Source organism: Pelobates fuscus, chromosome 4, assembly GCF_036172605.1.
Source record: "Pelobates fuscus isolate aPelFus1 chromosome 4, aPelFus1.pri, whole genome shotgun sequence".
Classification (NCBI taxonomy): Eukaryota; Metazoa; Chordata; class Amphibia; order Anura; family Pelobatidae; genus Pelobates; species Pelobates fuscus.
Window position 1 is genome coordinate 290,803,184 of NC_086320.1, and position 24,300 is coordinate 290,827,483.

Below are 24,300 nucleotides of genomic sequence, written 5' to 3' on the forward strand. Positions count from 1 at the left end.
TATAAAAAATTATAAACGCAACACTTTTGTTTTTGCTGCCAATTTTTATGAGCTGAACTCAAAAATCTTTTTTTTTCTATGTACACAAAAGGCCTATTTCTCTCAAATATTGTTCACAAATCTGTCTAAATTTGTGTTAGTGAGCACTTCTCCTTTGCTGAGATCCATCCACAGGTGTGGCATATCAAGATGCTGTATCAACAGCATGATTATTGCACAGGTGTGCCTTTGGCTGGTCACAATAAAAGGTCACTCTAAAATGTGCAGTTTTACTGTATGGGGGAGGGGAGGAGGGTCCACAAACCCTCCAGTATCTGGTGTGACCACCATTTGCCTCACACAGTGCAACACATTTCCTTTGCATAGAGATGATCAGGTTGTTGATTGTGGCCTGTGGAATGTTGGTCCACTCCTCTTCAATGGCTGTGCGAAGTTGCTGGATATTGGCAGGACCTGGAACACGCTGTCGTATACACCTATCCAGAGCTTCCCAAACATGCTCCATGGGTGACATGTCCGGTGAGTATGCTGGCCATGCAAGAACTGGGATGTTTTCAGCTTCCAGGAATTGTATACAGATCCTTGCAACATGGGGCTGTGCATTATCATGCTACAACATGAGGTGATGGTCGTGGATGAATGGCACAATAATGGGCCTCAGGATCTCGTGACGGTATCTGTGCATTCAAAATGTCATCAATAAAATACACCTGTGTACGTTGTCCATAACATACACCTGCCCATAGCATAACCCCACAGCCACCATTAGCCACTCTATCCACAACGCTGACATCAGCAAACCACTCACCCACACAACGCCATGCATGCTGTCTGCCATCTGCCCTGTACAGTGAAAACCGGGATTCATCCATGAAGATAACACCTTTCCAACGTTCCAGACGCCATCGAATGTGAGCATTTGCCCACTCAAGTCAGTAATGACTAAAAACTGCAGTCAGATCAAGACCCTTATGAGGACGACGAGCATGCAGATGAGCTTCCCTGAGACGGTTTCTGACAGTTTGTGCAGCAATTCTTTGGTTATGCAAACCGATTGTTGCAACAGCTGTCCGGGTGGCTGGTCTCAGACGATCTTGAAGATGAAGATGCTGGATGTGGAGGTCCTGAGCTGGTGTGGTTACACGTGGTTTGCGGTTGTGAGGCCGGTTGGATGTACTGCCAAATTCTCTGAAACGCCTTTGGAGACGGCTTATGGTAGAGAAATAAACTTTCAATTCACGGGCAACAGTTCTGGTGGGCATTCCTATAGTCAGCTTGCCAACTGCACGCTCCCTCAAAACTTGCGACATCTGTGGCATTGTGCTGTGTGATAAAACTGCACATTTTAGAGTGGCCTTTTATTGTGGCCAGCCGTTTATACAACATTTTTTAAATGTATGAAAAGAGGTGGGTCATTTCAAAAACAAGCTGATTGCAACAGAATTAACCATAAATTAGGCATATTAATCTGGGACAATTTAGAAAGAGGCATCATTGTATTTTTTTCAAAAAACATCTTGTAGTACCAGAAACAAGTGTAATGATGGAGATGAACTATAATTTTAGGTACAAACAAGGAATTATGAGATAATCTCTACAGTGCTATCTCTATCTCTGTTCTTCAGGCCTCATCTCACACTCTTACTCATAGGAACAGCGATTGTGATGCTGTGCATTTTTTTTCCTCAACACTTTTAGCCATCACCTCCAAATTTCCCCTGCTACCTTTTGTCTCGAATCCCCACTGTATCATTTAGATTGTAAGCTCATGGGCTATCTAGCTAAGCACTTTCCATAAAAGATCTCCAATGGCTAGTTATCAGCTTACGGGCAGGACACTCTTTACCTCTTGTATTTGTCTGTGTATATTGTACATTTTCCACTAATTGTACAGCGCTGCGGAATCTGTTGGCGCTTTATAAATACCAGTAATAAATAAATAACTAAGTATCTATTTCATGCACAAAATATTTAAGCTATTAGCTAAGGTGAAAATGCTAAATGCACAGCATTAAAGAGAATGAATTGTGGTGTTTGAATGTCACAAGAAAGCTAAACAGAGAAGAAGCACGTGATAGATAGATAGATAGATAGATAGATAGATAGATAGATAGATAGATAGATTATAGTGATTAAGCCTTTCACAAGCAAGTTATTTTTCATTACCAAAAACAACATAACATCAATTTAAAAGATGGTTTGCATAGCTAGCATATACATCTAGAATAAAACAGAAAGTTCACATACAGATTACTATTCAGAGATACCTACAAAATTAAAATAAAAAAAGGTTTAATTTTCAATCAGATGTTAACTTGATTTAGACATTTTTATCTCCTACTCTGTAACCTGAACTTTAATCACACAATCATGTAAGGTCTATCAAGCTACTAACAGCACATAAGATATGAAATTATAAATTAAACAAACTATACATTAAAGGAAGTGTAAACATTAGATCTCACTTTACATGAAGTGTTTTGGAAGACTGTGTAAGTTACATGCAGGGAGGTGTGACTAGGGCTGCATAAACAAAGTGATTTAACTCCTAAATGGCAGATAATTGACCAGTTAGACTACATGTGTATGATCTATACACCAAAACTGATTTATTAATCTAAAGTTGTTTTGGTGCCTAAAGCTTAAAAAAAAAACACTGAATTTAATATTGTTACTGGGGATATCATTCGATTTTTCACAATGTTCTGTCATTTTTTATATATTACGTTCTATATTGAAACTTCTGTGCAGTTACAGTTGAAGTATATTTATAGATCTGCAGACCCCAAACATTATACACTTTTCTTCATTTTTCATCCTTACATTCTGATCATCACACATAGGGCTTGTTTCCACACTTGCTGTAATCATTTAGGAATAAGCTAGTAATTGCTAAATAACTGTTGCTATTATGTGCAATAACCAGCAGTTTTTTTGCTGTACATTTTAACAACTGAAAGTTATCAGGTACTAAAGGTTTAAACATATCTCTTAAAGAAGAAGGAAGAGAAAAGGGAAAGAGGAGGACATAGAGCAGAAAAAATGGAAGGGAAAGGAAATACGATGAAAGGTGGTAAAGAAAATACAACCAACTCATAGCCCAACCACTTAATATCTGAGTGCATTAGTTAAAATAATTGTATTTTGTTTGCAGAGCTACATTTCATTGTATAATCCTTGTTTTATTACTTAGTATGTTGTTTTGACAGAAATAAATAGGAATAGTCCAATATCAGGTAGAGAAGATTATACAGGAGATACATTGTGACAAGGAAAGTAATGCATTTAACTAGTAACATACCAGTAGGTAATTAATGTGTAAATGGCTGGTTCTTTTTGTAATGGCACAAGTTGAACTAAAACCAGCTTGAGATCTGAGCGGGGACCCACCAAAGGACAGGCTGTTTGAGCTGCTGTCCGTTCTCAGTACACTCTTGCAACTTCTTGTTTTTATCCTCTCCCTAAGTTTAAAGGGTATTCCAGACATGGACCCCTGGCTCACAGTGCGTAGAGGGGTATCAGCTATATCTCACTGATGATGCCTAACAAAACTTGAATGATCTTCTGAGGTTGTCGTATCTCTTGTGCAGAGAGAGTCAGGCTGCATTCCAGATCTGGAGCACCCTTTTGGATGGGATCAGACCGATATGCAAATGTCCCTGGTTCTTTTTGTAATGGCACAAGATGAGCTAAAATCAGCGTGAGATCTGAGCAAGGACCCACCGAAGGACAGGCTATATGAGCCGCTGTCAGTTCTCAGTACACTCTTGCACCTTGTAGTTTTATTGCTCTCCCTTTGAGATTAAAGGGACACAATAGGCACCAAAACAACTTTAGCCTAATGAAGCCGGTGTTGTGCATAGATGATGTCCCTGCAGTCTCACTGCTCAATTCTCAATTCTATTTAGGAGTTAAATCACTTTCTTTATACAACTCTCCAGTCATATTACCTGAACAGCCTTCCTAAATACTTCCTGTAAAGAGACATCTAATGTTTAAACTTCTTTAATTGTTTAAGGTAGAATTTCTTACCTCCTGCTATATTATTAGCCTTCTAGATCCTGCATGATCTTCCTGTGTGTGTTAAAGTTACATTTACAGAGCAGGAAAAAAAATCCTAAAACAAAATAACATTTGATTGAAAGTAAAGCCATTTGTTCTTCATTAAGATTAAGTTGTTTTGATGCCTAGAATATCCCTTTATGATTAGGTTATTCACTAAAGTGAAATTTCAAAGTGAATTTCAAATTTAAGGTAATGAAACCGGAATCATTCTCTAAATCAGATATTTTGGCCTTAATTTTAAGTTTTCTTTGAATTCAAGAAAATAACTCTATATTGTGTCTGTGAGTAGATAGGGGCAAGCTGAAACCTGAAAGAAGTAGAACAGATGGAGGGACGTCTGGAGCTATGAATAAGCAGTAGCAGACATACAGGGTTATTCACTGTCGTCCAAATGGAGCAAAGTCTAAATGCTATTCACAGTGTGTAACAACGTCCAGATTTTGTAGCGTAGGCTCTGAATGAGCCTGCATTTGGTCCAGATATTAACCGAAAGCTGATGGCAAAGAAGAGAATCACGCAAGCACAACCTCTTGAGGACAGATTGCAGCCGACGCCATATCCCTCTCTCCTGGAAAAGGCTAAGCAAAGAGAAGGGTGGCTAAAACAATATCAATATTCTCTGTTGGTGTGTATGTATATGTGTCTGTCATGGGGTGTATTTTTTCTGTCAGTGTGTGTTTCCGGCAATGGGTGTGTGTGTGTGTGTGTGTGTTTGTTTGTCTGTGCATGGCTGTCAGCATAAATGTGTATGTTTGATGTGTGTGTATGGCATTCTGTATCTGAGTATGTATTTGTATCAGTGAGTGTGTCTGAAATGTGTATATATACATGTGTGTGTGAGTGTATATCCATGTGTCCAGGAACATGTGTGTTTGTTTATGTGTGGGTTGGTCGTGGCTCAGCGACTAGGTTTGCAAAAGAAGCCCTGCTTACATTACCTATATGTGAATATTTGCAGTATAAACAGGGCAAAATATAGTTAGTTTAATACATAAGCTATGGTATACACTGCAGTTCACATGCAAGAAAAGAAAGGCATAAGGTGAAAATAGAAACATGAAGACCAAGTCAAAATCTCACAAGATTTGTGGTACTAATCGAGATACAAAACTATAATTTATCATAAAGGAGTGCTATATTAAGTGTAGGCAACAGTAATCTGTCACATTATGTTACTAGCATATCAGTCATCATTATTGTATTGAACCACAAGTTAAATAACGCTTCTCTTTCAAATAATTAGAAAACATTTACACACTTTAACGTGTATGCCTTACTGCCAATACAACATAATTACATAATTGTCCCTTCACAAACTTTACCACTTGAATCATTGCTCGTGAAAAGAAAACAAAAAGATTTGCAGAAGAAATCAATTTTTTCCAGTCCACATGTAAATGCGGGATTTTATGCCTGCCAGCTTTAACAGCTATTATAGCTGTTAATAACTCACGCATTGATTTTAATTCTGTAATTATTTATTCCAGCGAATACAAATATTAAACCAGGAAGGGAGAAATATAATAAAATTGAGCAAAGCTGAAAATGCTTTTTTTTTCACTCAGTGATTTCACATTAATACAGCAATATTATTGAACAATGTTTATTAATGAACATGGCCAGAAGAATGCTATAAATCTTTACAAGCTGGAAATGTATTCTGCACACAGCACAATATGTTAAACGTGTGTGTAATAAAATGTGCACAGGAAACATAATATAAACGTTTCGCTAACCGTCAGGATGCTGAAAGTGGGTATCTGTTTGGCAAAATAATGATATGCTTATACAAAGTGGAAGCATGGACAAAAAGGGCCGTATTAAATTTGTCTTTAATTATGTTTATATTATGTGTATTTTCATTATTGACAACTGTAAATACCATCAAGTGCAAAACTATACCACCTAACTGTCCTGGATATGGTAGGATAGTCACAATGTTGGACCCATGTTAGTATAGCACAAACATGACATTAAATGCAGTGTATTTTAGTGCATTTCTAATTATTCAGTTATGGTCCAGCAATGCCCTGTGTATTGGTAACCAGGTTAGGTAACTTGCATGATTACCAGTATATCTACTGCATATAGATCCCAGGATTACACAATCCTTTTCCATACACACCTTGCCCGTTACATAGATTGTGTCACAAAAACTTTAAACAATTGGGCCTGCTCTATTCACCTCCCATCACAATTTCATACAACTCAGTGGTGGCAGATGTGCAAAATGTAACTAAGTCTCGGATATGCTTTACATATAGAATTATAGCTTAATTATTAAAAAATATTTGCATGCCTGTTATAGTTGCAATATAATGGAGAATTACAATAGCTTGCGATGCCTTTTTATAGGACAAAAATATTTTAGATCATATCTAATAAAGTTCATTTGTAAGTAACACACCTTACTTGAGGAAGTTCTACTCCAGAAGCACTGACACTTCGTTTCAATGAACCTGAAAAAAGACAGGTACTTTAATATATGCAGTATGATAAAAAAAAAAAACGCATCAACCCAGCACTTCATGTTAAATAATTATAAATTCCCAACAGAGGCAGTGTTTTCATCCAAATTTCATTTTTTTTAAGGATTGAGAAGGACGCACATTTGGGTTGAAAGGGCACCAGTGTTGGACTTAATAAGGAAATTGCTTTATTTAGCAAAATGTATTCAGCTGCTAAGTTTTTTTCTAAAATTGAGTCAATTGGAAGTCCATGCTCAGATAGACAGTACCCTCAACACCTATTATTGCCTATCTGACATCCAATGTCCTTATTGAGGTCACTCCTATATACATCTTCTAAAAGATATCAGCCCAAGAACTTCCTCACCATAAGATCAAGGCTATCCACAGGCGGGGATTGTACCACCTAGGCACACACACTTGGAGCTGGATAAAAGCTCCAAAAAACTGTAAGTGTATGTCTCTTAGCTACTTCATGAACAATAGTGACATTCTACACTATATTGCATTTGTTTTTGTCCTCTTGTCTTTCATATCAATTTGTTTGGATCTAAACTGAGGACATCCATAAGGCGCTGTTTCCCTCTACCATTATGTATAGTGGTACAAGTTTGTAGGTAAAAGCATCTGGGAGGTGGGAAGTTAACCCTTCGCTATCAACCTTTCATTGCTGGAGAAAAATAGATAAGTTATCAAACAGTGTATACTGAGTGGATAACACCAAGTTCGAACCAGAAGATTTAACTAGATAGTTTAAAGCACGATTGAAAGATAATATATTGGGCATTTGCTATTTTCTATATAAGCATGTAAGCAGATGTCTTTTAATGTTTTGTTAATACGTATTGGTTGATTTTACCAATACCAAAGTATAGAACATGTATTTATTTTCTATACTCATGGTTCAGGGGTGGTCTGGCATTTTCCCCCAGGGCCACTAGTATATAGATAGTTGTGGGCTGCTGACTCCCAGCCCAATAATGAGTATATTATGTAACTTTAGCCATTATTATTGTATTACAGTATTGTATTCTAGTTCTTGTAGTATAGAGTAAAGTATGATATGATAATGTACTGGTTTGACCCCAATATGGCTATTTGTTTAGATTTTCTCCAGGACTCATGTAGTCAGTCCTCCCCTGGTATTTATTTATTTGTAAAACATTTTACCAAGAAGGATACATTGAGATTTTGCTTATTTTCAAGTTTGTCATGGTATAGCTATAATGCTAGGAGGACTTCAAGTGGTCTGGTAATGGCAGTAAGGTGTGTTCTGCATTATACATGTTTGTTTATCTTTATATATATATATATATATATATATATATATATATATATATATATATATATATATATATATCTCTTGCACTGAAATATAATATTAAATTCATACCTACATTTGTAATATGTCTAATAAATAAACCAAATTAAGGGGTTAGAATTAGTGTTAAGGTTATGGCTAATGTTTCTTTAAACTTGGCTGCACTGGAACATAGATGCCTTGGTCTGGAAAATGGTGAAACTTTACCCCCAAAAAAGCCAACTTATCCATCATTATACCAGCAAGTCATACACAGTAGACAGGATTTTTATATATCTATTTCTAGAAAAAGTCATCATTAGATAGGAGAGTATGCTCTCTCTATGTTTCTCCCACCCTCCATTGATGTATATATATACAAAAAAGAGCGCTATTGAGACTTTCCTGCTATGAAAGACAATATTGCCATTTCACTCAACATAACAACAAAGTCGATTTTCATGAAAAGTCGAGGTTTCAGTCATTGCAAAACAGATCTTGAGAAAAGGTCCATGGGACATTTATGTAAAATAGGATTAGCCTACGCCTTGTGAAGAAGAGGTTAAAACACTATCTTTAATGGAGTTACAAAGTTACAAAACTGAATTTTAAATATTAGAGAGGGGGAACAGGTCTATACATTCTCTGCAAGCAGCGATATTTTGGCAAAGCACAAATTAGTTTAAACAATCCAGTTGGTCCTAAACAGATTATTCTCTTTTAATTAAATAGTCACAGTTGATAAATTTGAAACTACGGTTCTGCTATAGCTTCCTGTTTTGATTAATTGGTCCCATGCTGCACCAGTGTTTGAATCTCTATGTTTGCATACTGTTGTGGTTATTTCTGCTTACATGATGAATTTCCCTTGTACATCAAGAAGCACCAGTATGTTTCTTTAATTTGCATTTGTCACACGTCGCTCCGAGTGACAAAGATGTCTACTCAAACTATAAATGGTAATAACTAAAACGTCTCAGAAAGACAGACTTAATAAGACTAAGGATGTGCATCATCAATCGATGTGTTTTTCTTGTTCAAATTGTAGGACTAAATCATCAAGTTTCATCCTGCTTATCGGCACAAACTATACAAGAAGAATAGTTTTACATTTTGTAAACGTGAACTATAAAGTTTTAAAGTAAACTTTTTAAGGATGACAGCATACAAAAAAGAAAATCCAATGCTAAATATATATAGATACACTTGCGGCAGACAGTGGTGTAGTAGACGCCAGCAGGAAATAATTTTTAAGCCTTCTTAAAAAACACACACACAAGTGTTGAAACTATTGCCAGGTCACTTTTGTGGCTTGGATAACTGCTTCTTAAAACGCATTGAAAGATTCAGAAAAAAATATTATAAAAATTAATCCACTGTCAGGTGAGTGTTTATGTTCTGGGGTCACTCAGTAATAGCAGTAGTTGAACTATTAAACATTGATGTTTAATTTTCTATTCTAGTCTTAGCAAGGGACCCCTGTAATTCTGGAACATACGTGGTAGAAAGCAGCAAGTTGGTTTTCCGTGTTTACGGATGTAAATCAAAAGCCTCAATGATTAAAGCCCACTGCATATTGACATTATTTTGATACACATGTGCCATTTCTTACCCTCTGCTGGAAATTCCTTAAACAATATTTTTTTGTTTTAATGAGATAACACAAAAGTGTATGTGCCGTTTTCCCATTTATACACTTGTAGAATTCTGGGAAGCAGGACAGATGTCTATTTTTTAATGAAATACTTTTGAGAAAATTGAGAAAGTAAGAATACATTATATCAGATTACTAGATTGTGTAAATGAAGACATCTAAATAAGAGCAAGTTTAACTTGACTAAATTGTTGAATATAAGTTTATGAGATTTATTGCATCATATTAAACACCTGAACAAATATATTAGATTTCAAGAAAAGGGTAAGCTTCAGTCGTACCACCCACCTAAAACCAGCCTTACCCGTGGGAATTTCTTTAAAATAACAAGAGCTAGGACTGTTGGAGAGATCAGAAGTATTCAATTCATCATAAAGTTCAGAAAAGATATCTGCAATCAAATGCAAAGAACATTGTTTAGTTACAAACAGTATGATAAAGTAAGTTGGATAATTTCTTTATGAACTCTAGTAGCAATATCAGTTTTTGTAACCACTTTAATCAAGGCATTAAAACAAAGATTTGTTTTCATATTTTCCTATTCATATTGCACGGGAAGAAGTGTAAGTAAACCGTATATATTAAAATAAGACAATTTAATGCCGTTACTACATATAGTAATTGTTAAGATCGATTACACATATTCTATGCCTATATTTGCTCAAAGATAAGTTTAAATTGAACACTGAATATTTTTTAACCAGTTTTATTGTTGTTCACTATTATTATTTTTTATTGTTTCATTTATTTTTGAATTTCCTAAAAAAAAATTACCTTTTGAATTGCCATCTAGGGTGTAACTATGATCTGGAAATAATACATCCGACACCTTATTTTTCTTGCCAGATCGTAACATCTCCATAGAAATAGTGTCACTCTCAGAAAAGTCACTCCTGCAGCTACTTATGCTGCTGATGCTGGGACTGCCACTTGATTTCTTGTTGCGCTCCTATAAAGGATTTAAGAGGAAGAATACAATAAGATTCTGTACTTTTGCATGTATTATTAAATGTGGTCTTTTCTGTAAAATATAGACACAGAGTTACACTGTGTAGAGAAGTTCTAACTATAACTATAATTGTGAAGACCAAAAAAATAAGTCAGAAACTTGAGCCATACAGCAACACAGCCTTTAAAGATATGGTCACAGGTAAAAAAAAAATAATAAAAAAAATGAGCCTTTCCATCTGGTCTGATATATCTAATATCTGGTAAAAAAAAAAAAAAACAAAAAAAAAAAAAACAGGAACAGCTCTTATTGCCTCACTAAGCTTAGTTAAAATTCTAAAATAGTAAAAATATATTAATTACTAGTTTCATCAAAGGATCACTATAGTGTCAGGAAAGGGTCACCCTACCGTGGCGCTGAAGGGGTTAAAACCCCTTCAGCAGCTTACCTTAATCCAGCGTCGGGCTCCCTCGGCGCTGGTGACCTCTCGTCCCCCGCCGACGTCAGCTCCCGAGTGGAGCAAGTGCCGCCCGCGCATTCAAACTTGTCTATAGGAAAGCATTTCTCAATGCTTTTCTATGGACGTTCTGCACGTTGGATGCGAATTTCGCATCCAGCGTCGCAGATGCACCTCTAGCGGCTGTCAGGAAGATTTAGACCTAGATTTAGATATTTAGACCTCTTGCTTTTTTTTTTTTTTTTTTTTTTAATTCTTTATTTTGGTTGTGCAGGTGAGTACAAACAAAACACAGTCATGCGCCACAACAGCGTAAAATAATAGGGGAACATAAACAGATGGAGCAGTGGCTCTGAGAACTTGCACTTTTTTTTTTATAAAGTAATAATAGTTACAGAGTTATGCCTGAACGATGATTGCTTAGTTAAAGGTCAAATATACCTGTAGCATCTTGATAGCTTTGGTAGATAAGATTGCACATAAGCCGTAAAAGCAATATGCTAGTACCCTAGTACCTCTCGTGGGCTATAAGCCAGAGTAAAACAGATGAAGGTAGTTTAAGATGAAATAGTCGCCGGATAACACTGGGCATATCAGCATTTATATTATGAATTTTGTTGGGTTAAACAAGGTAGTAATTTACAAGAGAGACCGTGCGAGCGCTGGGTCACAAATGGTGCCTTCTAGTAATTGCCTGTCTCGCCCACTAGGGCCTGTGCTCAATCTGGCTGCAATATAAAATGAACGAAGGGTAAACAACTGAGCAAGGTGAGGGGGTGCAACAGATTGCGGGGTGACCGCGGCTGGGGTGTAGTGTACTTAAAAACAAAACCTTACATTCAAACCTTAGTTGCACAATTCCCATAACAGTGGGACAGATATATATGTGGATAGTGCGGCGCGGTCGGCCCACTAAGGGCGATCAGTAAAAGCAACATTCTAACGCTCCAATATAAACATTCATGCCCTCACGTGTCCTATGGGCTACAAGCCAGAGTAAATCTGATTAAGATAATTTAAGCTGAAATAGTCGCTGAATAACAATGGGCATATTAGCATTTACATTATGAATATTGTTGCGGTAAACAAGGTTGAAATTTACAATAGAGAACGTACGAGCGCTGAGTCACATAGGGTGCCTTCTGGTAACTGTCTGTCTCGCCCGCTAGGGCTTGTGCTCAATCTGACTGTAAGATAAAATAAACGAAAGGTGAGCAACTGAGCAGGATGAGGGGGTGTAACAGAATGCGGGATGTCCGCGGCTGGGGTAAAGTGTACTTTAAAACAAAACCTTACATTCAAACCTTAGGTATACATTTCCCAGAACAGTGGGGAAGAGTTATATATGAACAGTGCGGCTCAGTCGGCCCACTAAGGGCGATCAGGTCGGGGCCACAGTCCTTAATCCCCTTGGGACAAAAGCCACAGAGTCAGCTGGGTTCCAGATGTGTGGTCTGGAGGGTATGCTTGATTGCTGCAGAGCGTCCGGTGGAAGGCCCAAGGTAACCAGTTGTGTTTTAGCCTCCTGCAGGTCTGCTATGAGGCATGAGATGTCTCCCTGGAACACTTGTAGCTTGTGTGGTGTGCGCCAATGATATTTAATGTTATGGGCGCGGAGTATGGAGGTGAAGGGTCTCATGGTGGCGCGCCAGGCCATAGTTCCCCTGGATAAATCTGCGTATAATGAGAGGGCCATGTCCTCGAAGGGGTATGGTGTGTTTCCCCTGGTGGCGATCAGAATCGCGTCTTTGTCCTGCCGCTTTTGGAACTTAACAATCACGTCCCTGGGTGCCTCTGAAGGAGCCATTGGTGGTTTGGGGATTCTGAATATGCCGTCTAGGCCCACTGCTTTAGCTTGTTTCGGCTGGAGTATTTTGCCTGTGAGACGTCTCATGAGGTGTGGGAGTTCCAAGTGTGTTTCCCCTGGTGGCGATCAGAATCGCGTCTTTGTCCTGCCGCTTTTGGAACTTAACAATCACGTCCCTGGGTGCCTCTGAAGGAGCCATTGGTGGTTTGGGGATTCTGAATATGCCGTCTAGGCCCACTGCTTTAGCTTGTTTCGGCTGGAGTATTTTGCCTGTGAGACGTCTCATGAGGTGTGGGAGTTCCAAGTCCGAGACCGACTCTGCTATGCCACGGATTTTTATATTGTGGGCTCTGCGCGAGTCCTCCAGTACCGCCATTTTCTGTTCCATTTTCAGATGCTGCTGTTGCAGCGATTTCACCTCCTGCTGGAGCGTGGCTACGGCCTTCGAGCGGCTGAGGGAGTCTTGTTCCACGATACCCATGCGGTTCGTGAGGCCTTGTATGTCTTTCCTCATGTCGGCTACATCCGCTTGGATATTCCGGCGGAGCTCCGCCAACAGCTCTCTCATTTCGGCCTTTGTGACCGGGGCAGTGTCCTGCTGTGTCTTTGGTTGCACTGTCTCCTGCATTGCAGGTAAGCGTGGGCCCTCTTGTTCCGAGAGTCGTTCATCGGAGTCGTCGAGGTCGTCGAGGTAGGCGTCCATAGTTGGTTCCAGGGCGCCATGTGCTCGCCGCCATAGGTCCCCTATGCTGGTGCCCTGTCGAGGCAGGTCCTGCTTCGGTTTTTTGTTTTTCCTGCCCATTGCTGTTGAGTCTGCTACAGTGGGGCAGTGTTGTTTGCCTTTTGGGGGGTAAAAATCGTTGGGTTTTGGGCTTTATTCTCCGTTAATTCTCGGAGCTCTCAGAGGATGCGACCAGTCGTTTCGGCAGTTAGCTCCGCCCCGGTCTAGACCTCTTGCTTTTTAATATGGATTCAGAATGACAGGTGGGTGGCAATCCTCTAGAAAAGTTTAAATATATAACACAAAATGGAGAAATAAAGTAAACAGAGTGCAGGTCAGGAGTCCGGATACAAATCAAAGGCTCATGAGCTGCACCACTGTAACCACCTAATAGGGAGCTCCAATGAGGGGGTAACCCTCCAAAATATGTAGGTAATAGGAGTAGGTGATGTGTAGAGTCCCACAAGGGGAAACCAACATCAGGAGAGCTCCACTGTATAAGAAATGAGGAAGGGAGGCCCTACCTTTAATCAATCTAAGGATAAAAAGGGATTTGCAAACAAAAAGTATAACTTGAAAAAAAGGGAGACCTACTAAACGGTGCCCAGGGGATCAATTGTCTGGAGTACTAGCTAGCATCTAAGGTCCAGTTCCCCTAGTGTCCGACTGACAGGAAGGTAGTGTAAATGAGGTTAGGGAGAGAGAAGAGGCACAGGGTCCCCAGAGAACAAGGGACCGGGTAATCAGGTCTAAACGCAGATGAAGCTTGTTTATGCATTATTGTTATTGTAATTCGTCTGGGACAAAATGGCGCAAACATATTATGCACTGAGGTTATTGCTTAAAGAAACATCTATGAAAAACAATATGTTCCATTTCTAATACCTTGTCAATTTGCAATATCTCTTAAAGACAAAGTACACAGTTTAAAAAATACAACATTTCATTCTAAAACTTGTAATATTTGCATTTGCCCATAACAGTTTCTTGTAGGTAGTCATTGACATTTATATTTTATGAAATGTTTTGGTTGAGAACTGGTTACCTTTACAAATTAAGTTTGAAATTTTGCCTAATCATTATGGACTTAATATGAAAAGCTTAATCACAACCTATTATTATTAAAAGCGCATACAAGGCATTCAAATACTCCAGTCCACTATTCCAAGTAATCAAAATGTCATCAATGATATGGTAATAGAAGGCCAACTTTTTCCACCATGGGCAAATTGGCCCAAGCATGGATCTCTTCCCAATAGCCCAGGAAAAGGTTGGCAGATTAGTGTGAAAAACTAGCCCCATCATTGCTTCCTTGGATAAATAAAATAAAAAGTTAAAAGTAAAGAAATTATGCTTCAAAATAAAATATGTAAACTCCATTAGATTATCAGCTTGACCATTGGGTAGATGTGGATTGTAGCACAAATAAAAATGCAAGGCTTCAATTTCTATTAAATATTTGAATAGAGTGAACAAACATCTACTATGGTCCACTTGAAGATGTCTCTCCAGTAGAAATCTAATAGAACTCTGATATTTCATTATGCACCCCATTCAGTAGATGTTTCATTGATTTAAATTTTTGAGGTTTGGCTTCTCTCCTTTTCCTTGTTATTTATATTTTCCCTTTGTATGTGTTATTTCCCTTTAAGTTTCAACCAAGTGATGTTGGGGCTGTCCTATTTTTGGATATTTACATTCACCTATGAGTCAGGCATTCTTACAGTTTGGATCAAATAGACAACTTTCCATGCAGAGGTCTTGTCACTTCCGCACATTGATGTCACTTCCAGCTGCCCAAGATTCGTGTTTCTGTTTAGTACAACCTTTGCAGTACAGGCATTATTAAGGCAATATTTTACTCTACATTAGAATTTTATACCCCTCATAATTTATTAAGCATGGAAGCATTTTAAAGATTATTATACAATGAGCCATCCATGGGACATTTTTCAGCCCAAGTCTTTTTGTCCATGGACATTTTGGGGCATCACAACATGCCAGCGCCATAAGACACATGAGTATCCTGTTTAATAGCTTAAAGATTTATTTTACTTTTAGTATAGCCATAGGTCGTTGATGCTTTCATTGTTTATTACTTTATCTTTGTATTATTATGCCAGTATAATTATAGTAAGTGTTTATTTTTTACATTTTTTATTTTATTACTTGGTGTATGCTTGATAAATATTTTTACGTACTTTGTTCAACTTTTTTGCCTTGGTTATAAACAGCTTAGAATTGTAGCAACCAGAGATGAAAAGGAATTAACCACTGAGTTGCAGCTGAGTAACCATCCAACCTGTTCCATGAACCACATGTCAGTAATTGACTTACGATGTTCATGATACAAACTCAAAATGCAGTATAAAAGCCTCAAGGAAGAAATGAGCACACAGTAGGAATAGGAAATCCATAGCAGCTGGGCAATACAAAAATTCTAATGTGTTCCCTGGATTCCATATTTACCATAGGAATACAGAGTAATATCCTTTCCTTCAAGCATTGCACAGGATAAGGAAAGCTTTTTGGAGTAAAGTGTGGTTGCCCTTGCTCCTACCCTCCCTGGAATGTAGATCGGGTGCATATAACATATGCAAATCACTCTAATAAGCAGCAGGAGTCACATGTGCAGGAGGTAGATATAGTAATATTGAGAAAGGGGATCTTGCTGCATCCTAACTCTGTCCCCAATTCCATGGGCTGGGGGAAGGGGAGCATAATGATAAAGAATGGGCTAGGGGGACCTTAATCATCATAAACAATCCATAAAGTTCCCCTTATAAGAAAGCACACTCTCCATGGCAATCAGAAAATAAATCGCCTCAAATGTTAATCCAGTAAAAAGAAAACAGCCAATATTTTATCAACTGTTAAAACCAATGTGACTGAATACAGATATAATAAACAAGTTACCTACGAACTTTTTAACTTATGTGACAGCTCCAAAATCAGAATTGTAAACATCTTCTGTTATTTATCTTTTAATAAAATGGAATTTCTAGGATACTTATTTTATGTCTAACTTTCGAATCTTAATCTAATGTAATGCGAATTTTGAATTAGCAATGGCAACATACATATGGCAAGTGCAACACATTTTGATTACATGGATGAATGAGTCGCAATGTGACATTTATGTTCTGTGGATGTGATGTATTACTAAGAGTTTCTTTAATGTCAGCGTGGAAGAAAAATGTATTGTGATAATGAATTTGTATTTTATTATATTTTAATAATATAGAACCTGTTAGCTCATTCTACTCTGTACACAGATCATAAGAAAAATAAGCATGGGGGAAATGCCAATAAATGGTTGATTCATGGCAGCTGACAAGAGTAGAAATTGACTGCTCGAACAATGTTAGCTAAAATAAACATTGGAAATTCGAATATACGATGAAACCTATTTTTTTTTATAGATAATTTATTATACTTGAGTCACACCTAGAATACAGAGCATTTATTTATTGCACTCAGGTCAATACAGTCCAGATAATTCATTATAGTCTGGTCCCACCAAGTGTACTGTACAGTTCCTAAGTATTTGGACATTGCCACAAACTTTATCATTTCACAGACCATTTACTAATTAAATCATTTTTATACATTCCCAGATCTCTATTTTAGCAGACTAAAATGAACTATAAATATTACATTTATCTTCAGGCTGGAAAATCATTTTCACGTAAAAAAAAACAAAAACCTAATGGCTAAAGTTTCTTTTTGTTTTGGACATTTTTTCCTACACAAAAAGAGATGATGAATTAAAGGAACACTCTAGTGACAGGAATACAAACATATATTTCTGACACTATAGTTTTAAAAATTCCATTTAGGTCCTCGGCCTCCACTCCTTACTTTAAGAAGGTGTTAAACTCACCTTTTTTCCAGCCTCATCACGACTAGCTCCACCTTGCCTCCTTGGCTGAGGCACTGCCAATTAGCATCTCCTCATAAAGATGCATTAAATCAATGTATCTCTATGGGGAGCATTCAGTGTCTCCATGCAGAGCGTGGAAACACTAAACATCAGGAAGCACCTCTATTGGCTGACTAAGTGACTGGAACTGGAGGTGTTACTAGGCAGCAATGCAAACACTGCCAGATTTCCAGTAAAAAATGTAACTGGCTTTACCCTTCAGAATTGTATTGCTCCCATCGGCTGTCAGAACATTTCATTACAAAATTGTAAAGGCAAATGGCATGAATTAGATCACATGCATTTTCTTTCTCCAACTTACCTATTTCAGTAAGTCTTGTACAATTGAGATTTGTCTCATGTCTGTAAGACTTTGTTTTTGAGGCATTAGAAAAGCATCTGATGATATATTGGTATAGTCACTTCAATACAGGACTTTTTGGCATGTGCATTCCTATTTCTTAAATAATGTTCTTGATCAGGTGGATAATTGAAAAGGTTTTTCCCAACTACATGCATTCCTTGATAGTCCACTAGAAATGTCTACCAGTTAATTGTCTTAGGCTGCATTCAGCAATTACCGTATTTTTCTGTCTATAAGACGCCCCCTGTATAAGACGACACCTATTTTTTAAGCCCAAAATGAAGAAATCAATATTTTAAACATCTACAGCACTGAAGTCCCCACCGGCCCCTGGGTCCCTCACACTCCGTTAGACTGCTCCTAGAGGTCCGGCCACGTCCAGACACTAGTTCCCTGGACCGCCATCCTACTGTTGGCGGCAACGATGCCCTCTGCCCACAATACCTTATGGGGGATGTCCAGGCCAGTCTCTCTCTACTGTGTTTATCTGTAGTCCAGAGCCATGAGGTCTTGGCGTGGTCCGGAGTGATGCAAGGAAGCATGCAGTTGTGCAAGATCTCCCGTGTTCAAGCACACGATCGAGCAAATTCATGGAGAAGCACCTCCTCTGCTTTAAGTATGTCAGCAGGTCGCAGAGGTGTACAACACAGCCAATGTCCGCAGGAACCTGGCAGTACTGAACCCAACAGTCAGCTGAGGGTTCTGTCAGCGAGTAGCCAAGTTTTTTGCCTAAATTTTGCTGAGGAGCTCCGGCCACATGCGACTAGCTTGCTTGGCTGTCAGGACCTGCGCACAAGTGTTTGTTTTTTGCACCCCTGCAGTGACATTCCGTGTATAAGACAAACGACAATTTTAGACTAAATTTTTTTAATTTTTTTGACACTTCTACTGTTTTTTGCTCTTACTCTGATTTATTTCCATTTTTTAAGCCTTGTGTGTCAGAGGCACTGCTAAAGGTGGATCTTAGGGGCTGAATCCCAGATGTGGAGTGGTCTCTCAGAGATCTCTTCATGGAAAAGGCCAGGGGGAATGATATTCCAGCCTCCACTTTCATTTTTTTTTATATCCTACAAATTCTGGTCTTAAAAAGTGCTTTTCCCCATAACACACAGTATCCTGACCTTCAAACTCTGCCCAGTCACTGCCTTCTTATCATTCCAGCTATTTTTATGTAGCCACTTCTAGGTAAACATGGCAGTGGCCAGCACACTGCAGCAATTAAAGATCCACGGAGTACACAGGATGATCAGTGAATGAAGCACACAGACTAAATGGTAAGAATGTTTTGCCCTATGCTCCTCTACAGTGCTGGATCATTGGCATCGGTAATTAATTTTTTATGTAAAAATGTATTTCACATTATACTACACTGCAACAGCTGCCCCATTTGTTTCTTTTATTTATCTGTTATATAAAGCATTATTTGACTTAAATCTAGGCACTAAATTCCAAAATGTGACATCTGCAAGTGTAGTTGAATGAGCTTGTTGTCACTTGCGCAGTATTCAGATACCTTCTTCTATTCCAATGGTAATGTAGGAAACACATGTTGCACTTCTAACAATAATAGCTGTGAATTAACAACAGTCTCTTGTTTTCTTTTATATCCCTGCACGGTTTAACAGAAGACTCCCCTCCCATTGCTGCAGGCTAGCTTAGTACTCCCAGATTGGGTAAGATGCTTTAGAGATTCTTGGTTCTGTATTTGTTATGCTGTGATTGCTTGTGTGTGTGATCTGAGGGATGTGTGCATTGTTGGCATAATAGAGATAATAAGTATTAAGGTAAAAGAAGAAAAAGGAATACTATATGGTACAGCTACCAGACTTGTATATTCTGATTCGGACGAACCACAATTTGGACAAAAATTATCAGTTCGTCTGAATAACAAAATGACAAATCGCCAAGTGTGGTGTGAAACAAAGAAGTACAATGAATGCAATTTGTTCATTCGTAAACTTCGTAGCACTTGCATGACACAAAGGAGATGGAATGTGAGCTGATTTCATCTGCCAAATTTGCTCACTACTGTACTATTTGAAGGAAAAGTAGATTGGCCAATGGTGTGAGCTCATTCCCAATAAAAAAAAAAAAAAAAAAAAAAAAGGTTGAGCAAAGACTACATAAACCCGAAACAGGATATTTTCTCCAATGTTTGACTGGGCCATTGAGAGAGACATACTAACACACAGTGTGCCGGATTGGCTGCTTCTGTCATTAATTCTATGTAATGGTAGTAGATAAAGATATATTGGCACACCTGGCAGTCTTTATTAGGAACACATAAATGGAGACAACGTTTTGGCTCCTTCATAAAGCTTTGTCTAGACTGGACAAAGGTTCATGTAGGAGCTGAAATGTTGTCTCAATTTATGTTTTCCTAGTAAAGACTACCTTTTAAAAGAAACCATCAGGTGTGCCCAGATATGTGTCTCTACTACCATTGCAGAAGGAAGCACCCTGGTGGGAGTATGCCTCTTCTTAATGTGCGTGCATCCTCCGATCTTGTAATCAAGTTAATTCTGTGTAAGACTGGTGAGCCAATTGGCTTACACAACAGACTTTCCTTATTTTATTTCACTTTACTGAGAGAGAGAGTAGATATTAGATTTTTTTTTTCTGCATTGTTATCTAAGTACTTAAACACTAAGCAGAAACATCCATCTGCCTGGATGATGTAGTGGAGGCGAGGAATTGTGTGGGAAAGAGGTCAAACCATAATCATTGTGGTTTGATTCCTTCCTAATAATGGGAAGGCAGAAGGGTAATCTTTCCTGGCACATTTAGTACTACAGCAAAGTTTAGTAGTTATGGTGCCACTTTGTCTGCCTAACCTGTTTGGAAAGTATAAAAAAGCAAGCTTGAAAACACATAGTCTGATCTGTCTGGTTCAGAAATTAACCAAATTTAATGGATGTAAGTCAGACAAACTAAAACGTTCAATGGTCGAAATTCGGTCTGGACTATTTGTTAGAATTTTTTTATTTGGACAAATCGATTCGGATTAACCAAGTTTTTTGCCCATGCCCAAGTTTAATAGCTACAGTAGAGAGAAAAAAATGGAGTACAGTACGGTTTTGTTATTGACAGGAAAAGAGAGACTATTATGCAGTTTTCCTGTTGACAAGAAAGTAAAACGATTGCCTCACAGTTTTGCTGTGTAAAATATAGAATAACAATTTACGATGTAGTTTAGCTCTTGACAGAAGAAAGGGAGTACCATGCAGTTTTACAATAAACTAGGAAAAGTTGTATACAAGTTTAAAACAATATTGCAATATGGCAGTCTATAAAAAGTGCAATCCATGCAGTTCTGTTATAAATGTGAAAATAGATTAGTTCCATGCAAAATCTTAATTAAAAAAAGACATATAATTCAGAGTAGCATTGCAATAGATAAGAAAAGTAAAGTTTTACACAGTTCCCCATTATATAAAACATTTTGTTTAGAATTGTTCGATGAAACAAATCTTCCTGCCATGTTTTCACCCTAAAATAGACGTCCGTTTATCCCTACTTGAAACATCATGTGGAAGTACTATTAAGAATTGAGCAGAGAAAATATCAATAGTATTTAAGTGTAATCAACAGCCTAAAATGTAAGTTCTCTAGAGAAAACTTGAAATCCAGCTGTGTACCTCTTCTTCCTAAATGCATTATGTTATCGTTAGTACATTGCACAGCATCACAAATAAATATGAAATGATGCAGAAAAATGTGCTGAAAATGTCAGTATGATTTAATAGAATATACTAATACATACTACTCCTTTTTTCGTGTGGAATTACAGGCAGCTCATAGGAATAGAATGTGTCCTATGACAGATTTTGCAGAAATCTATGTTTAAATTCAGATTACTTAAAGGGGCACAATAGTTACCAGAACAACTACAGCGTAACCCCTTAAGGACCAAACTTCTGGAATAAAAGGGAATCATGACATGTCAGACATTTCATGTGTCCTTAAGGGGTTAATGTAGTTGTTTTGATGAGTATAATCATTCCCTGCAGGCATTTTCTTGCAAACATTGACCACTAAGGACACCTCCAGTGGCCATTCCTCAGATGGCCACTGGAGGTGCTTCCTGGGGCAGTGCTGCACAGTATGTAGCATTGCCATTCCGCTGAACATTCCTCATAGAGATGTATTGATTCAATGCATCTCTATGATAAGGTACTGATTGGCCACACCTGCATTTGACCCCGCCCCCAGCCACCTCCTTGCTGATTTCAGCTAAACGAATGCTTTCTCTATGGGCTTAAATCCTAAATTTTGATGATGTTAGCAAGGAGGCGGGTCGGGGGCATGGCAAGAGCCGGCGGACCTGCGCAGAACTGGAAATTAGGTAAGCTTTATTTACCTTTTAAGGGTGGGGGGGGGGCGGAAAACCTAAATGGTGGTTTTAACACTATATGGTCAGGAATACATGTTTGTGTTCCTGACCCTAAAAAAGTGTTCCTTTGATTATTCAGGATTGCAAGCTATAAAAGTTCCTGCACTATAAAATAACTTTGGGTTTTCCCTCTTTTCTCTATAAACACAAAATAAAATATTAAAAAGTCTGGCATTAATTAATCTATGCCTGTTTTAAAGAAATACTTACATGTGGTACATTGCTTAATTGTTGATATGTCACCGAATGTTTGTTAACTTCTTTAAAATATTTCTGAGCACGTTTTCTTTCTCGCTCCAATTTTTTCTCTATTGCGAGCTGACCGGTAGATACACTGTCAATATATTTCATCATGGCATCTGATAGCAATGAGCACACTTCTACAATGTCAGGACGAAGCTCTGCATCTGATGTCAAACACCTGGGAATAGGCACAGAACAGTTTGCGATTTTTTTTGCATACGTATTAAAATGAATCACTGCAGATGAGAATCTATCTCATCTTCAGAATTTGCTAGTGATTACAGTAGACTGAGTAAGATTTTTAATTAAGATGTCCAAGATAACTTTAATTCATTCATATTGTAAATAAAGCAATAAAAATCATATTACCTTGCAATAGTGTTTTTAACTTTTTCAGAATAGAGCCCATCTGGTACAGGTGCATACACAGCTTCCACTATCTGAAAAATACAACAAATATATGACAAAAAGAGAACACTATCTGGACAAAGACAAATTTAGTCCTACACAACTGGACAAAGACAAACTGTATAGCTAGAGTTAAGAAGATAGAATACAAAGTAAGACTGAAAGGTGTATTCATAATGTAGATCTACATTATCTGAATGTCAGATTTAATTGCAAGGCTCAGAGTTATACCTACAGAGAGTTGTACTAAAGGAATAATCAAATGGAAAATGTTTTGTTTTGTTTAGTAGATATATCTCACTAAAGACAACGTGTTTAATTGTGCATGTTTTCGTTGGGGTATAGATAAAACAGTTTGCAAAAGCATTTGAAAGCTCCCCCCTTCTTGCCCAGCCCAGTCTGTGGCTGTTTAATCACAGACTTCCCAATGTAGCTCTCTGTGAAATCTTTGCAACGTGCTCTGTGACAGTGGTCTCCAACCTAGCCCTCATGGACCAAGAACTATACAGGATTCATGTATTTCCCTTTTTTTATTTTAATGGAGATACTGAAAAAAATATTGATTGTTGGTGGTCCATGAGGACTGGGCTGGGGACCACTGCTCTGGGATATTGCTTACCTCCACTGAGCTAAACAACCAGGAAGTAACAGGGCCTGTTGTCTCATGTAACAAGGTTAGTTTATGAAAGTGAACATTTCTATAGAAATGTGCACCTTTTGAAAAATAAAGCAAGCTAAAGTGTTTTAGGTGTGTGGAGTGTCCCTGTAATCTCCGTTCAGGAATAAGTGGCTTAGCTCCATCAATTTCCAATTCATCTCTGCACCACTCTTAACAATATCTGTACATTTCAGGCTAATACTTCCCTGCTGTTCAGTCCCTGAACACAGGGAGGCAGGGGGAGAACAGCCCTCTGTCAAACCCCAAATATTCTATTTAACCCCTTAAGGACCAAACTTCGTGAATAAAAGGGAATCATGACATGTGACACATGCCATGTGTCCTTAAGGGGTTAAAGCCCCCACCTGATGCCCATGGCTGGCAGTACAGGGGGACTTGCCCCCTCCCCCCTTAGACTCCCCCATTATTTTGCAGGCCTCATTCCATGGGATAATGCCTTTCTAGCCATTCATTTTTAGTAGTAAACAGCCACACAAATAGTACTTCAAATGATCATTCTCCACAAAAAAATTTGAAAAATATTTTGCGATTATGTATCCTGCCAGATGCATTCAATCTCAATTGAGTTTAAAAACGGTGCTTTGCACACATTCCAAATCCTCTACTGTACATAGCATTTGAATGGGGAAAGCACTAACTTTAACCCCTTAAGGACACGACATGTGTGACATGTCATGATTCCCTTTTATTTCAGAAAGCTTCCGACCAAATGACACAGATTTTGTTGGATCAATAAATTCCAACTGGAATTGGCAAAAGTAAATAAGAGAAATGCCATTCCTGTCGGAATTTGACAATTTTAACTAAATTTGGGCCATTTAGACAAAATGTTTAGTGAACCCTGCTAGTGTCAAAGCCCCTGCTTTCAGG

The 24,300-nt window shown here is 38.1% G+C and overlaps 2 protein-coding genes across 2 annotated transcripts in view; both read right to left on the reverse strand.

The window, feature by feature from the left end:
• Positions 1-24,300, reverse strand: part of SLC4A7 (solute carrier family 4 member 7) — a 551,990-nt gene that overhangs the window by 225,539 nt on the left and 302,151 nt on the right. The gene's annotated exons all lie outside the window — the stretch shown is intronic.
• The window catches only part of NEK10 (NIMA related kinase 10), a 194,354-nt gene that overhangs the window by 35,172 nt on the left and 134,882 nt on the right, over positions 1-24,300 (reverse strand). The window contains exons 25-29 of the mRNA XM_063452208.1: positions 22,713-22,783; positions 22,311-22,521; positions 10,262-10,436; positions 9,792-9,878; positions 6,473-6,524 (exon numbers count right to left, since the gene is read on the reverse strand). Of these exons, the coding sequence (XP_063308278.1) occupies positions 6,473-6,524; positions 9,792-9,878; positions 10,262-10,436; positions 22,311-22,521; positions 22,713-22,783 (596 nt within the window). The remainder of the gene's footprint in view (positions 1-6,472; positions 6,525-9,791; positions 9,879-10,261; positions 10,437-22,310; positions 22,522-22,712; positions 22,784-24,300) is intronic.